The 16,285-nt window shown below is 33.5% G+C and overlaps 3 protein-coding genes across 4 annotated transcripts; 2 read left to right on the top strand and 1 right to left on the bottom strand.

Annotated features, from left to right (window-relative positions):
- Positions 1-432: 432 nt before the first annotated feature.
- UGT3 (UDP-glycosyltransferase 74G1) lies at positions 433-2,237 on the top strand. Its single transcript, XM_006469293.4, has 2 exons — positions 433-1,240; positions 1,386-2,237. Exons 1-2 carry the CDS (start codon positions 566-568, stop codon positions 2,115-2,117), a joined length of 1,407 nt encoding a protein of 468 aa, XP_006469356.1. The 5' UTR covers positions 433-565; the 3' UTR covers positions 2,118-2,237.
- A 4,290-nt stretch (positions 2,238-6,527) lies between these two features.
- On the top strand, positions 6,528-8,329 carry LOC102612931 (UDP-glycosyltransferase 74G1-like). 2 transcript variants are annotated; one of them, XM_025094637.2, is made up of 2 exons: positions 6,528-7,279; positions 7,419-8,329. In XM_025094637.2, exons 1-2 carry the CDS (start codon positions 6,602-6,604, stop codon positions 8,142-8,144), a joined length of 1,404 nt encoding a protein of 467 aa, XP_024950405.1. In that variant the 5' UTR covers positions 6,528-6,601; the 3' UTR covers positions 8,145-8,329. The 2 variants fall into 2 exon arrangements, with proteins under 2 accessions (XP_024950405.1, XP_006469355.1); XM_006469292.4 differs by having other exon boundaries at positions 6,531-7,270.
- A 3,461-nt stretch (positions 8,330-11,790) lies between these two features.
- On the bottom strand, positions 11,791-14,842 carry LOC102612624 (probably inactive leucine-rich repeat receptor-like protein kinase At5g48380). The gene is made up of 3 exons (XM_006469291.4): positions 14,459-14,842; positions 13,266-14,231; positions 11,791-13,122 (listed from the first exon to the last, which is right to left on the bottom strand). Exons 2-3 carry the CDS (start codon positions 14,115-14,117, stop codon positions 12,103-12,105), a joined length of 1,872 nt encoding a protein of 623 aa, XP_006469354.1. The 5' UTR covers positions 14,118-14,231; positions 14,459-14,842; the 3' UTR covers positions 11,791-12,102.
- Between the last annotated feature and the right edge of the window lie 1,443 nt (positions 14,843-16,285).

Raw genomic sequence — 16,285 nt, forward strand, 5'->3', positions numbered from 1 at the left:
AAGAAAAAAAATCACTATCATTAATTTAACGCTCAACAATACTCAACAAAAACTCAACTTGACATTAAATTTTAATTTCAAAAAAATAATATATATTATAATTCTTTTAAAAAATAATTTTAATATAGCCCAGCCTAAAAATAATCGGTAATGAAGAGAAAAATCATTTTAGCCCACCGCCCCACGCTGAAAAAATCTAGCTTCGCCTCTAAGTGTGCTGCTCATTACTTGTACATAAGACACTTCTAGACAACAAGTAGACAACACAATCCAGCTAACCTGACAGAAGTTTTGCATTTGATTTTTACTTGCTTCAAATGATAAAGCATGTGTCTTCGTCACATTTATTTAGGCAGAGTACGAGGACAAATTAATTTAATGTTGTACTTGTGGAGAAATTGTTCCTCACGTCACTCTTTCATGCTACAAAAGATTTCAACTGTAATTGATTAATTGATACAAAATTTACTTGTTTTAATGGGCACTAGCCATAAACTCCGTCGTGTATATAAACACAGAAACAGAGAGCTAGCTATAGCCCAGTAATTGTGTGAGGAGAAGAAAAATGGAGAATATTGAAAAGAAAGCTGCCTCCTGCAGACTAGTTCACTGTTTGGTCTTATCTTATCCAGCACAAGGCCATATAAACCCTCTGCTCCAGTTCGCCAAGCGCTTAGATCACAAAGGCCTCAAAGTCACTCTAGTTACCACTTGTTTCATATCCAAGTCCTTACATAGAGATTCGTCATCCTCGTCCACCTCCATTGCTCTCGAGGCAATCTCCGATGGCTACGACGAAGGAGGGTCTGCACAAGCAGAGAGTATTGAAGCTTACTTGGAGAAGTTTTGGCAAATTGGCCCTCGAAGCCTTTGTGAGCTTGTTGAGGAGATGAATGGCTCTGGTGTTCCCGTCGATTGCATTGTATATGATTCATTTTTGCCTTGGGCTCTCGATGTTGCTAAGAAGTTTGGGCTGGTTGGAGCTGCTTTCCTCACTCAATCTTGTGCTGTTGATTGCATATATTACCATGTGAACAAGGGCTTGCTCATGCTTCCACTTCCAGACAGTCAATTGTTGTTGCCTGGAATGCCTCCACTTGAGCCTCATGACATGCCTTCATTCGTTTACGATTTGGGTTCATATCCTGCTGTTTCTGATATGGTGGTAAAATATCAATTTGATAATATTGACAAAGCTGATTGGGTTCTTTGCAACACATTTTATGAGCTGGAGGAAGAGGTAATTATAAGTTTATATCTATGAGTCTGGATTCAAATTCCAAACATCCTAATTATGGCACAAGATTTTAATTACCAATTGAATTAACAAACAGTCTCGTAAGATGCTTTTTGACATTAATTGACTTTTAATCTATTTTGTGCAGGTAGCTGAATGGCTGGGGAAACTCTGGTCACTCAAGACAATTGGACCAACCGTACCGTCCTTGTACTTGGATAAGCAACTTGAAGATGACAAAGACTATGGTTTCAGCATGTTTAAGCCAAATAATGAATCTTGCATAAAATGGTTAAATGATCGGGCGAAAGGGTCAGTTGTTTATGTATCGTTTGGGAGTTATGCACAACTAAAAGTAGAGGAAATGGAAGAATTGGCTTGGGGTCTGAAAGCAACTAACCAATATTTCTTGTGGGTTGTACGGGAATCCGAACAAGCTAAGCTTCCGGAAAACTTTTCAGATGAAACGTCCCAGAAAGGCTTGGTTGTGAATTGGTGTCCGCAATTAGAAGTTTTAGCCCATGAAGCAACAGGATGTTTTTTGACACATTGTGGCTGGAACTCTACAATGGAGGCTCTGAGCTTGGGAGTTCCAATGGTGGCAATGCCACAGTGGAGTGACCAAAGCACTAATGCTAAATACATAATGGATGTTTGGAAAACGGGACTTAAAGTTCCAGCGGATGAGAAAGGAATTGTCAGAAGAGAAGCAATTGCACATTGCATTCGTGAAATATTAGAGGGTGAGAGAGGCAAAGAGATAAGACAGAATGCTGGTGAATGGAGCAATTTTGCCAAAGAAGCCGTGGCTAAAGGTGGAAGTTCGGACAAAAATATTGATGACTTTGTTGCCAACTTGATTTCCTCCAAAAGCTTTTAATATCTTTAATTTTGTTGGATTTTTGTAATATCTTTAATTTGTAATACTTTTTACCAAAGCAAGGACAAAAATAAAAATTATAATGCTAGCGGGAGCTCGTTTCTACTTGTACCAAAACAATATCGCAGGTTTAATTTTCTGATACAATCATGTCGGTAATTTTTGATATTTTATTAATAAAATACACGAATTATTGTAAATAATTTCAATAATTTAGGGCATGTTTGGAAGTGTGATGTTGTAACTTGTTTGGAAGGGCGAAAAAAAAAAGGTCATATCTATCATGGGGCTTTGGTAGAATAAGTAGTTGTAAGGTAAAAATTGATGAAGTTGGAGATATTTGAACTCATCAAAATACTTTTCAAATCCGTCTTTACTTGAAAATATTTATTTGGTAATAAATATCCATTAATGAATTTACTATTAAGGACAAAATTATGCAATTAAATGAAATACTTTACTTTATACACCAATCTCTAAACTATTTTTTAGTTTATCATCCACCTAAAATTATACGGTCTTCTCTAATTCTTTTTACGAACGTATCTATAAACAATTAAACTATACAATTAAATGAAACAAATCTAATTCTTAGATTGATATTTCTAAGTTATTAGAACCTCCTATACTTGATTTGTAATTGGGCGAAAGTCAACTTTTAAGCGTCGGGGAATTCAAGTTATGTGGTGATTGTAAAACAATGGCTTCAAAACTCAACAGCTAAAAAATGAATTTTGATCCTATGTAACTAATTTAAGTTATAGTTTTAAATGACGACTTCAATTGTCATTTTAATTTTGCTATTTGTTAGAGATAACTCTGAAAATGATGGCTAGGGACAGAATCATAGAGAGAGAAAGTTATTTTTCAAAATTTTTATTTGATTTGTTTAAATGAATTCAATCCCAAATGCTTACATATTTGTTTGGCTGAAAAGTTCCAAGACTTAAATTTTGTTTGATTGATTTAGATTAAACGTTATCCTCATACTTTTATTAAGTTAAATAGAAAAATTCAACCAGTTGATATCTCTAAGTTAGTGATGTTTAATGGATGTATGTAGTAATTATATTAGGATGGAATTTGGTTGTTAAGGATATATTTGGTATTATAACAGGTGGTAATGTAGAGTAAAATTTTAATTTTCAAATTTCAATAATGAGTTTAAAACGTATTTTAGTAAATTCAGATAACCTTGCCCAAATTTATAAATATAATTTAACAGTTGTACTTATTATTAAAATACATATTAAATAATAAGAAAATCAGTTGTATTTATCCGTTTAGTTTAAGCCAACCGCTTGCCAGCGATAAGACCTCAATTAGATCGATGTGACCATAGTCTGTACTATATAATTTATCAATAATAGTAATTATGATATCGTTGGATTGTTGTTACTTGGAGCTCCTCGTGCCGGGCTCCGATATATTATATTATTCGTAGACACCGTATTTTTTTCTCGTTATTGCTCATTTTGGTAGGTTTGATTATTTATTTGTTTACCCATATGTAGGTAATGGTTAGCTTTAATTAAGAGCTCTAAGACAAATTCCCTATAACGATTGATGATGATATGATGAATGTTCCAAACGAGAAGAAAGAGCAAAGTTGTATACGACAGGAATGTAACGCGATTTGATGTATCATCACCATTTCTTGTTGTTTTTCAAAGAGCAGATGCATCCAGTCACCATCGCCTACGTATGCAATGACTTCAAATAATCTATAATGGAAGACATATATAAGTATAATATTAGTTTAAGGGTCCGGATACTTGGAGCATCTTCTTAGTTTAATTTTTATATTTTGAATTAAATATCGATTTAATTTTTATATTTTAAAAAATACTTCAAAACGTCTGTTGTTAAATAATTTTTATTTTATTTCATGTGAGATACTAAATAAACTAATTTTTTTCCAACTTAACCTCTATATCCGAGATAATACTACTTTTACTGCATTTCTTATATTATTTCACTCATCCCTGGTATACTTGGGTAGGCTGGCTCCTTGTGATATCTAACCATTTCTTATTTATAGTGATACGTGCCGTCCATATATTGGTCAATCTATTTTTCCCGCAATGCAGTTTGCCCCATCACCATGTGTGGTTAAACTATTGTACTTAGTTGATATCTGCATAAAAATAGAGAACGGCTCTCGGCCTAGACTCTATTCAGTTTTGTTGCAATAACTCCTCTGATTTTGAATATGAATTTTAATCAAGTATGCCAAGATTTTTTGCTTCAATAAATTTGCCGCACTGTGAACTCCATTGAGCTTCCCTGCCGTGATATATTTTTCATTCACTCCATTGATTTGGGAACTGAACAATTAACGGGACAATTAGTAAAAGCAATATGAGACAAAGGTCAAAGAATTAGCACTATCATCACCTAATTTTCTACTTTTGGCCTGATGCAGTCCTCTATAAATACGTAAGCAATGACTTCGAATACATATAATGCAAATCTATTTTAGGATTGTAATTTTTGACCTGTGTGGCCTATATATCTATGCTTCTTACTAAATAGATTACCAAGAAACATAGGTGCATTTGTAGATCTGCTGGCATTGCATGTGAAAAGGCAATAATTTGTAGATCTGCTGTCATTGCATGTGAAAAAACAATAGTTTGTCTAATTTAGTAGAAGGGTTAATTTCGGTCTACCCCCTTGTTAAGTAACAATCTTCAAATCGCTCTTTTACTATTAAAAATATCAAGTTGCTCCCCAAAACTCATCATCTCTCTGTTATTTTTAACGGCTAAAATGATAAAATAGTATCTGCACATTTTTCTAACAATCAATTAACAAAAAAAAAGTCAAATCTAGGTAGATTAATTTTCATGGGTCCAAATCCTTATTGGTTTTTCAAAACACACATAAATATTTCCAATATTTATAGTATGCTCCCTAAAACTTTAAAATATTTTTTATTTTGTGCCTATATGACTAATTTTTTTAACGGATTAAATTTTATCTTGACATATTTAAAAAATTTATTTTAAAAAATAAATATAGAAATTAATCAAAAGCTACAAATGGAAACTCTTTTTTCATTTTGTAAAGGTACTTAAAGAAAACATAGATATATAAAAAAAAATCAAAGAACCAAAGAAAAATGCTACTAGAGTTTCACCAAACAAATGAAAGGAGTAAGGATGAGAAAAATGAAAGGAAAGAAAAAAAATGCTACTGGAGTCATGTACATGAAAAAAAAAAATGATGAAAAAGACGAAGAAGAAGTAAGGATGAGAAAAAAAAAAACAAATGAAAGGAAAAGAGGAAGGAGTAAGAATGAGAAAAATGAAAGAAAAGAAAAAAAGTTACTGAAGTCATGTACATGAACAAAAAGAAAAAAGTAAAAAAAAAAAAAGATGAAGAAGGAGTAAAGATGAGGAAAAAAACAAATGAAAGGAAAAGACGAAAGAGTGAAGATGAGAAAAAAATGGAAGAAAAGATGAAGAAAAATGAAAGAAAAAGACGAAAATGAGATTATCCTAATTTATATATGATGACATGTCTAGTAATTTATTTAACTAACATATTTGATTTAGGAAATCTATCAATTTATTTAGACTCATTAAGTCATTTCAACACTTTATTTTTTAATTTATTTTTCAATGACTAGTTATATATCAACAATTTTTTTTTCATTTTCCAATAACTAGTCACACATCAACTATTTTTTTAGTCTCACAATGTTGTTACATGAATATTCTGTTAAGGTAAGGTATTTTCGTACTTTTCTGAGTCAACGATGGTCAATAGTTAAAGATAACGAGTTTTAAGGGGGTAACTTAATATTTTCAATAGTAAATAGGTGATTTGAAGATTATCACTTCACGAGGGGGTTGGCCGAAATTATTTACTTTTGGCCTGATGCATTCCTCTACAAATGCGTAAGCAATGACTTCGAATACATATAATGTAAATCTATTTTAGGAATGTAATTTTTTACCTGTGTGGCCTAAATATCCATGCTTCTTACTAAATAGATTACCAAGAAACATAGGTGCATTTGTAGATCTGCTGGCATTGCATGTGAAAAAACAATAATTTGTCTAATTTAATAGTATAACATGCATAGTTTAATTCTTCTGGATTCCATGATGTTAGAGATGGGATTTGAATGGCTATGGTTTTTTTCACTCTTTTTCATAAAAGTCGAGTGAAATTGATGGGTACTTTTTTTTTATTAAACTATTTGGTATCTAAAGATTACGCTGGGTCTGATTAATTTAGATTCAAACTTAATAGAATCATTAAAATAGTAAAAAAATTTTAATAAATATTTTAACGTAGTTACACTCTCTAAGTCTTAAATTGAGAATTTTAATTAAGATAAAACAATTGCTAGTTTGATGGTGGGGTACTTGTTTGACAAAGGATATATCCACTAACGTCATCGACCATCGTGTATAAACTGTGCACTTTCCGAACAATCAATATGCATAAAACAAGAACAGAAAGAGAGAACAATGGAGAACAATGGAAAGAAACCTACCTCCTGCAAATTAGCTCACTGTTTGGTCTTAACATATCCAGGACAAGGCCATATAAATCCCCTGCTCCAATTCTCCAGGCGCTTACAACACAAGGGAATCAAAGTCACTCTGGTTACTACTCGTTTCTTCTACAAATCCTTACATAGAGATTCATCATCCTCCTCCATTCCTCTCGAGGCAATCTCCTATGGCTATGACGAAGGAGGTTATGCTCAAGCAGAGAGTATTGAAGCTTACTTGGAGAGATTTTGGCAAATCGGCCCGCAAACTCTTACCGAGCTTGTTGAGAAGATGAATGGCTCGGATTCTCCCGTTGACTGCATTGTATATGATTCAATTTTGCTTTGGGCTCTTGATGTTGCCAAGAAGTTTGGCTTGCTTGGAGCTCCTTTTCTCACTCAATCTTGTGCCGTTGATTACATATATTACCATGTGAAAAAGGGCTCCCTCGAACTTCCACTTACAGGCAATGAAATTTTGCTGCCCGGAATGCCCCCACTTGAGCCTCAAGACATGCCTTCATTCATTCACGATTTGGGGTCATATCCTGCTGTCTCTTATATGATGATGAAATTTCAATTTGAAAATATTGACAAAGCTGATTGGGTTCTTTGCAACACATTTTATGAGTTGGAGGAAGAGGTAGCTGTTGTGAGTTTTTTTTTTTTTTTTTTTCCAAACTTCTCTTTTTATCCTGGTGTATATGAGAAGGATTTGAACTTCCAGCGTCTTATAATCACTAGATTTTACCAGCTGAAAGTGAAACACGTCTTTTGACATGAATTGGCAGGTAGTTGAATGGCTGAGGAAGACCTGGTCGTTGAGGACAATCGGACCAACCATACCCTCTTTTTACTTGGATAAGCAAATCGAAGACGATAAAGACTATGGGTTCAGCATGTTTAAGTCAAGTACCGAAGCATGCATGAAATGGTTAAACGATCGAGCAAAAGAGTCTGTTGTTTATGTATCATATGGGAGTTTCGTAGAACTAAAAGCAGAGGAAATGGAAGAATTGGCTTGGGGTCTGAAATCGAGTGATCAACATTTCTTGTGGGTTGTACGGGAATCCGAACAAGCTAAGCTTCCGAAAAAATTTTCGGACGAAACACTAACATCCCATAAAAGCTTGGTGGTGAGCTGGTGTCCCCAATTAGAAGTTTTGGCGCATGAAGCAACGGGATGTTTTGTGACACACTGCGGCTGGAACTCTACAATGGAAGCGCTGAGCTTGGGGGTTCCGATGGTGGCGATGCCCCAATGGAGCGACCAAAGCACTAATGCTAAGTACATTTTGGATGTCTGGAAAACGGGACTCAAATTTCCAATTGTGAAAAGAGATGCAATCGCAGATTGCATTAGTGAAATATTGGAGGGTGAGAGAGGAAAAGAGTTGAGAAGGAATGCCGGTAAATGGAGGAAATTGGCCAAAGAAGCCGTGGCTAAAGGTGGAAGTTCTGATAGTAATATTGATGAATTTGTTGCTAGCTTGGCTTGCTCCAAAAACTCTGCTTAGAGTTTTCTGCTCAGAACTATCATTATTCGATTGTTTGCGGTAAATGAGCGTCGTCGCATTTTACTGTACCTCTTATCTGCATACTGAGAGAAAATTAATGGTTTTTGACATTTTAGTTTATGACTTTCTATTGAAATATGACTGTCTATTGAAAATTGCGGAATGGCAATGTTATTGATATCTCATTTCTGCTTGCCTTTTGAAACCATCAATCTTCCATTTTCCTGGTCTTCATAAGGACTGCTAATTGGGCTAACAAGGTGAATTTACACGTAATGTTGAGGCTTTCTAAAATCTTCTGTCGGACATACATTTATAATTTACCCGATGACCATCAATCATAGTAGTGTCAGATAATGCAGCACTAAACTCAAATCAATGCTTTTGAAGTGGGCCTTAATTGATGATTACAAAGACGGCACTGCTTTTGAAGTGGGCCTCCATTATTAACTTTTTTTAGAACAAAAACTGGGCCTTCACAATTAACTTGCTTCTACCTTACAATTATTGTCGAATGACAATGACTGGTACAACAAATTAGAATAAAATTTTAATGAGATGTATCATGTACAGTACAGTATTTGAGGCGTCAACTGACAAGTTCTCGTTGAATAGATTGAGAATCTTTACATTACAAAGGCAACGATGGTATCAATGTTCTTCGCCCTCGTAGTTCTGCTTAACTTTAAAAGTAATGGTTTATTACTAAGACGAAGCTCAAGTGGCTCTTAATAAGGACTACTAATTGGACTAACAAGGTGAATTTAGACGCAATGTTGAAGTTTTCTAAATCTTCCGTCAGACATGCATTTATAATTCACCCGATAACTATCAATTGTAATATTATAAGATAATGCAGCCCCAAACTCAAATCAATGCTGAATTCAAATCCATGACGATGACATTGCTTTTCAAGTGGGCCTTTATGATTAATGACTACAGAGACGGCATTGCTTTTGAAGTGGGCCTCCATTATTAACTTTTTTTAGAACAAAACTGGGCCTTCACGATTAACTTGCTGCTGCCTTATAATTATTGACGAATAACAAGGACTGGTACAACAAATTAGAATAAAATTTTAATCAGATGTATCATGCATCCTTGAAAAGTATGATGGTTGTAAATTGAGCTCTGTACCTGCACAGTATTTGAGGCGTTCACTGACGAGTTCTCGTTGAATAGATTGATGAATCTTTACATTACAAAGGCCACAGTGGTATCAGTAAAAAAAACCAATTTTTAGAGAGTAAATTACTTGGAATGATACCAGTTTCATCTGATCTTATGTCTTCACCCGAATGCTGCTGTACATGACATGCCCAATCAGCAAAATGCAAAAGTTACAAAGACCAACAGGAAGTAAAACTAAAAATAGGTAATTCAATGGCGCATAGGACGCTACAATTATTGGACTTATCGTTATTTTATGCCTTAAAAGCATGCACTCTTTAATAAGTTTAATCAGGCTTAATCCTACATGGATAATAAATATACTTTCATATATTATATATTTTAAATTATTACGGAGTGAGATTCATATTAGGAGTGGGCAGAACGGAACTAGACCTGAAAAAAGTAAATGTTTGACTTAATTTTTTAGAAGGTTCAATTCCGTATTTTTTTTTATAGAAAAAACTAAATATTTCGATTCAGTATAAAACCGAATATTCCAATTTATTTTTCAGTTTAAAATTTCAAATCCAAAAATCAAACCAAAAATAATAATTTTTTAATTAAAAAATGCCACGTGGCATTTTGGGTTTGGTCCCTGAAAAAATTCAGTTCAATTCATTTTTTTCAATTTTAGTTTGGTGTTTTATAACTAAAAATAAATAAAATCAAACCGAATGGAAATTTTCAAACCAAATCGAGCCGATAATTTGGGTTTATTCCGAAGCCGCAACTGATCCAAACCAATGCCTGCCTCAAATTCATGTAAAAATGGTCAAAAATCCAATAACTTGGAGATATAATTTCTTATATCGTAAAAATATATACTGACAAGATGGAATTTACACAAAGAATGCTTACTTATTTATTTTATTTATGGTACTTGATAATTTAAATTCGTGGTATCGCTATTTATTGAATGATAATATTTATTTATAATTTATTTACAATATAAATATATTAAAAGTGATCATTAGAGCAAATAGTGATTTTCGCGCAATTATGTAATTAAAGAGGCAAGACATCTATCATAGGCGTAGCTTTAATTAGGAGTATTAAATAGAAGGTTAATTTTCTCACGCAGCAGAAGGAAACCATGGAATCCTATTTTTCTTTTACATAGAAGACTGCAGCCTTCTTTTGCAAGTTCCAACAACTTTGAAAAAATTGCAATCATCTTCTTCAAATCTGAAAATCAAGGCATTTTTCTCACCCCACAAGAAAAAAGATCTTGACTTCAATGGATCTATATATATGTGTGTGTGTGTGTGTGTGTATTAGGCCTAATTTCCCAACAACCACTTCTGCAATAATTATTCTAAGAAATCATCAGAGGGATGAATATATAATTACAAATGCAGGTGGAATAAATGGCCTTTTATTATTATTATTATTATAGATGTCAATTTTAACAAGCAACATAAACAACTAAAATAATTATAAAAGGGCATAATTTATAGTATAGATTTTATATCATTTAAAACATTATTTAATCATATTGTTGGATGATTCATACACATAAATTATAGATGAAATATAATTATAGCAATTTGATATTCGTTAAAACACTAATTATTATTATTAGTAAAGAATTAAAATAATATCAGCGTACTATTTTTTCAAAATTTATTAGCATATTTTTAAAAAAAAGGTTAAATTATAGGGGAAACCTTAGGTGCAACTGTAGTACCGTGCCACAGTTGCATTCAGCCGTTAGATTTGAGTAGATCTCATCAATCTAAATACATCTAACGACTAGATGCAACTGTGGCACGGTGCCAAAGTTGCACCGTAGTCTGATCCTAAATTATAACATGAATAAATAATATAATATTAACAAAGTGAGGGGATTGTAATACCCGTGCAGTATTATTCACAAACAAAGTATAAAAGTTGCAGTTTGAGTGGGCCCCAGAGAAAACAAAAATAAGAAAACACTAAAAAGTTATTTTTTACTTTCCTTTGCTAAAGTGAAAAACAAGATGATTTCATTTTCGTTGAAAAATAAAAACTGGTTCTATTTAGTCCTAACCAAACGCATTTTCTTATTTTATGTTTTTGTAAAATGAGAAATGACAGATGTAAAACGGTACCAAACGCACCCTTAGTTTTTCAGTTTTTACGATTATGATATGCTTAAAAAAAATGATAATAAAGAATAAAAAAGGCGCCAGCCCTGCAGTCATGATGCAAATAACATGCCAAACAAAAGGCTATTTTAGTTTTTAAATTATGTTGGCAAATCAGACATTCTACATGCACTGATACCTTAAACGTAACAAGTATTGCAAGGAAAAGAAGAACGTAACTGAAGCCCTAGTTTCTCATAATTTCACCTTGTATTCCACAGTAAAACTATTTTCACATTTTCGCATGTTTTGAACTGAAAACCCATGTTTATGACAATGGCAGTAGCACTAATGCAACACAAGACAAGGCCAAAATATAAGGATGTTTGAAATATGTGAGAGATGACTGACAGAACAATTGAGCCTAAAATTCAATGGGCAAACCATAAAAAGGAACAGGATCCAGTTAAGTACCATATTCCCTGTAAACAGAAATACAAAGAAAGCTGTTATACTATTGAGATTTAGCAAACCGATGGGACCTAACAAATCCTGGAAACTACAAATTGATGCTATTTTAGTTATGCATCAATACAAAAATGTCAAATCGGTAACTCAAACTTCAAAATTATATGTACTATTAACATTTATTTCAAAAGCGCACAATAGATAATTACACATAAATAGCAGAAACATCCATCCCTATGCTTCTTACCTTTTCACTTGTTCTCCGGACCTTCTCGAGCAACAATAAGTTCTTCAAGAATATCGGCATCACCGCTGTCTGAGGGCAGCATAATCTCGTCTTCAGTGGTAAAATGGTAACGCTCCCCAATAGCTCTTAGAAACTGGTATACTTCAAACATGGTAGGCCTCTCCTTGGGGATGGTTGGAAGTACACAGTTACATGCAACTTTAAGGAACTGAAAAAGCTCATTGTCAACGCCCTTCGCAACCAAGCATTTATCAATAGCATCTTGAAGTTGACCGGTACTTGACAGCTGTGCAATCCATTCAACGAGATTTCCCTTAAAGGTTTCAGGAGCTTTAGCCACATTGGTAGGTCTCTCACCAGTTACCAACTCAAGAAGCACAGTTCCAAAGCTGTAAACATCTCCCTTCGGTGTGGCAACAAGAGTTCTTGCGTACTCCGGAGCAACATAACCCAAATCCCCAAACTCTCCATTCACGAAGGTACTTAAATGAGTATCAATTGGGTTCATGAGCCTAGCAAGGCCGAAATCAGATATTTTGGGCTCAAAATCATCATCCAGTAAGATGCATTTAGAGCTAATATTTCGGTGAATAATACGAGGATTGCAGTTATGATGTAGCCAGGCAAATCCTCTAGCTGCCCCTATAGCTATTTTGAGCCTCCGTGGCCAATCCACACTCTTGCCAGTGTCATCAGCGGGATGTAAAAGATCATAAAGGCTACCATTTGGCATGTGCTTGTAAACCAAAAGCCTCTCCTTCTTAGCCATGCAAAAACCTAAAAGCGGAACTAAGTTACGATTTTTCACACTTCCCAGAGTAGCCATCTCAGCCACAAATTCTTTCTCAGAACGTTGTGAATCCTGCAACCTCTTTACCATAAGTGGCGTGCCATCTTCAAGCAATGCTTTGTACATTGTCCCAGTTCTTCCTGACCCAATAATATTGTTTTTGCTGAAGCTGTTGGTAGCCTTCATGAGATCACTTAATCTCATTTTAGTAATTGACTTCTCAAACAAGGAAACCTGGTAATCAAATACTTCCTTAGTCTGACAAATATAGTAGATGGACTGATAAAGAAAGAAAATAATAAAGTAGATATGAATTAATTGCACGATTCTTTATAGAAAGTGGAATACTACACTAGATAAAGTATAAATTAGCTTGCCTTAATGCCTTTGGCTCCTGTCAAGCTCTTCGCCCATTTGTTTCCTTCAGGATCATCATCCTTCTTCTTCCTCATAGACATTCTACGGAAATAGAAGAACATAACAATACCCACAACCAATGCTGCGAAAGTCACCCCGCCAATTGCTGCCCCAGCAATGACTCCAGTGTGAGGGCCCTTTGAAGTTCCCTTGCAAGCATCCAGAGGCTCCCCACAGAGTCCTTGATTATTTGTGACACTGTCTGCTGAAAGTGTAAGATTGACAAAAGTTGGAATTGACCCAGACAGAAGATTATTAGCTACACTAAATGATTTTAGCCGACCAAGCTGGCCTAGTTGTGGAGGAATCTGACCAGAGAACCGGTTGTGGTCAAGTTTAAGGGAATTCAAGTAGGTACAATTTGCAAGATTTGATGGAATACTTCCTGAGAAATTATTGGATGAGAGATCAAGACTCGTCAAAAATCCAACTAATTTAGAAATATCATCTGGAAGGGGTCCATAGAGCTTGTTGCTTGAAAGATCTAAGCCAGTCATGCTGCTGCAATTTCTAATGCCACGAGGAAACTGACCCTTGAGTCCCATATCTGTAAGGCGGAGGTTCAAAACCCTATTCTCATCTGGGTGCCAACACTCAACTCCAGTAAACTTACAAATGAATCCTTCAGTATCATTGTTAAAGTTCCAAGAAGAATTCAAGTAATTAAACGGATCCTCGAGTGAATCTTTAATACTTTTCAAGCAAGCAAGATCTTCCTTAGTACCATAGCTAAGACTAAAGCAAAGTAATAAACAGACAGAAACCCCAACAAGAGATCGGCTCTTCAGTTCCATGCTTATGAACAAAGCCATCAAAATCCAAAACCAATTACACTCAAAGATAAATCCTTCTTGACGGCTAGTTAGCAAATAAATGACCTTCAACTACTAAACCCACAAAATGAAAACTCCTCACACCATCAAAGCCTGAAACAAATTCCCCAGCACAAAAAAATAACATCAAATTCAGCACCAAGCAGCAGTATGCGTGGAAATTCAACTTCATATTTATGTTAAGCACAAATAAATAAACAATTAAACTGATAAAAAAAAATTCAGAAAGAACAAGTGACCCAGTTGACTTGACCAACACAGGCATCCGCTCCCCCACCAAACACAATTAGAATTAAAATCACGAAGCCCATCCCACTTACCTGAACTTCCAAGAAGGCTAGCTGAGCAAGATCGAAGAACAGGAAAAAGGGCTTTTGCAAAAACGAACAAGCATCGATATTTTCACTTGGAAATGAAGATTTGTCGTCGTCGTCGTCATCAAGACCGTAACATGTTTTGCCAATTCAGAAGGAAAAACAAAATGATAAAAGCTATAACAGAGAAAGAGTAGACACCGAAAGAACGGGGAAAGTAAAGAGGGAGAAAATATGAAAAAGAATACACAGAGGGTTCCCAAGTGTGGAAGCGGAAGGGGGGTTATCGGGTCAAACAAGGGGAGGCCATGTTAATTTTTTTTCCAAGCTCAAGCGACGACTGGGACTCAGGACTGCAATAGCGCGTAGACTTTGTGGGCTTGCTTGACTGACTTTTGTTTTTTGTTTTTAAACTATTTACTCTTTAATGACGGAGAAATAAGGCTTAATCTTTATCAATATCTATATATATATATATATATTAAAACTATTTACTCTTTAATGACGGAGAAATAAAGCTTAACTTTATCAATATATATATATATATATATATATATATATATATATATATATATATATATATATATATATATATATATATATATATATATAAAGTTGGGACTACAAGATTTTAATGAGACATATTTTTTATAATGAATATTTAAGGGGGAGTGTTATAAATTTATTAAAATAAATATAGATGTTCATAACATATATCTCTTAGTCTCCCCACTATCTCCAATTAGTAACATTTAGTTTCTCTATAACTCTCATTATCTCATAAGGAATTATGATCCATAATTTTTCATTAATTTCATGGAGTGATTATGTAACTATAAAATGAGAGCTCATCTTTTTATTTTGTACACACACAATTGGAATGAATAAAATTATTTTATAATATATTCTCTCATTTTATTCTTTATCTTGCGTTTCTTCTTTATTTGTGTTGCTGGCTAATAGTTTTTTTTTTTTGTTTAAACCACCCGATTTCCGACGACTGCATTGGATACTTCTACTGCATTCAACATTTCTAACTTTTATTGGTTGATATACATGTAAATGATAACACAATCCTCTGAGATATTTTTTTAATTATTAACGTTTGTTAATCTTTAAGTGTCTATTAGAAATTATTGATCCTTATGTTTTAACATGTTTATGTTATTTTTCCATAATATTACAAATGTTGTTGGAAGTTTATGTGGTGTGGGTGATATTGAGATCGTTGGAGCTGGTTGGAAAAAAAAAAGATATAAAAGTTCTAACAGATTAGCAAGTTGAATATAATTTGGAACTTATTAACAACTACAATAGGTATAAGATCTGTACACTTAACTATACACATTAATATATATATATATATATATATTTAAAATTAATAAATAAATAATTGACTTTCATAAAAAACATTAATTTTATAAGCCTGCCTCATCTTAAAAAATAATAATTCATATTTTTTATTAGTTTCATCAAGTGTAAAGTAAAAAAAAGAATAATAGCCATTATCACCGATATATTATATTGTCATTTCGAATTTTTTTATATAAGATAATGATGAAGGTACTGTTTTGGTGAATATAAATATATCTCTTTTATTCATAATTAAAAAAAATGTGATTTAAACCTGGTGGGAGAGAAAATTAGACTGCTATTATGTTAAATAATAAAAATAAAATTATAATGATGTAATTCAAATACCTATATTAGACATAATTTATTTTTAAGTAGATTAAGTAATAATGAATATTCAAATATTTTAAAGAATTTTATTAATATGATTTTACCTCATTTTATAAATTCAATATAAATTTATAGAAAAAAATATAAATT

The sequence above is a fragment of the Citrus sinensis genome, chromosome 2 (assembly GCF_022201045.2).
Source record: "Citrus sinensis cultivar Valencia sweet orange chromosome 2, DVS_A1.0, whole genome shotgun sequence".
Classification (NCBI taxonomy): domain Eukaryota; kingdom Viridiplantae; phylum Streptophyta; class Magnoliopsida; order Sapindales; family Rutaceae; genus Citrus; species Citrus sinensis.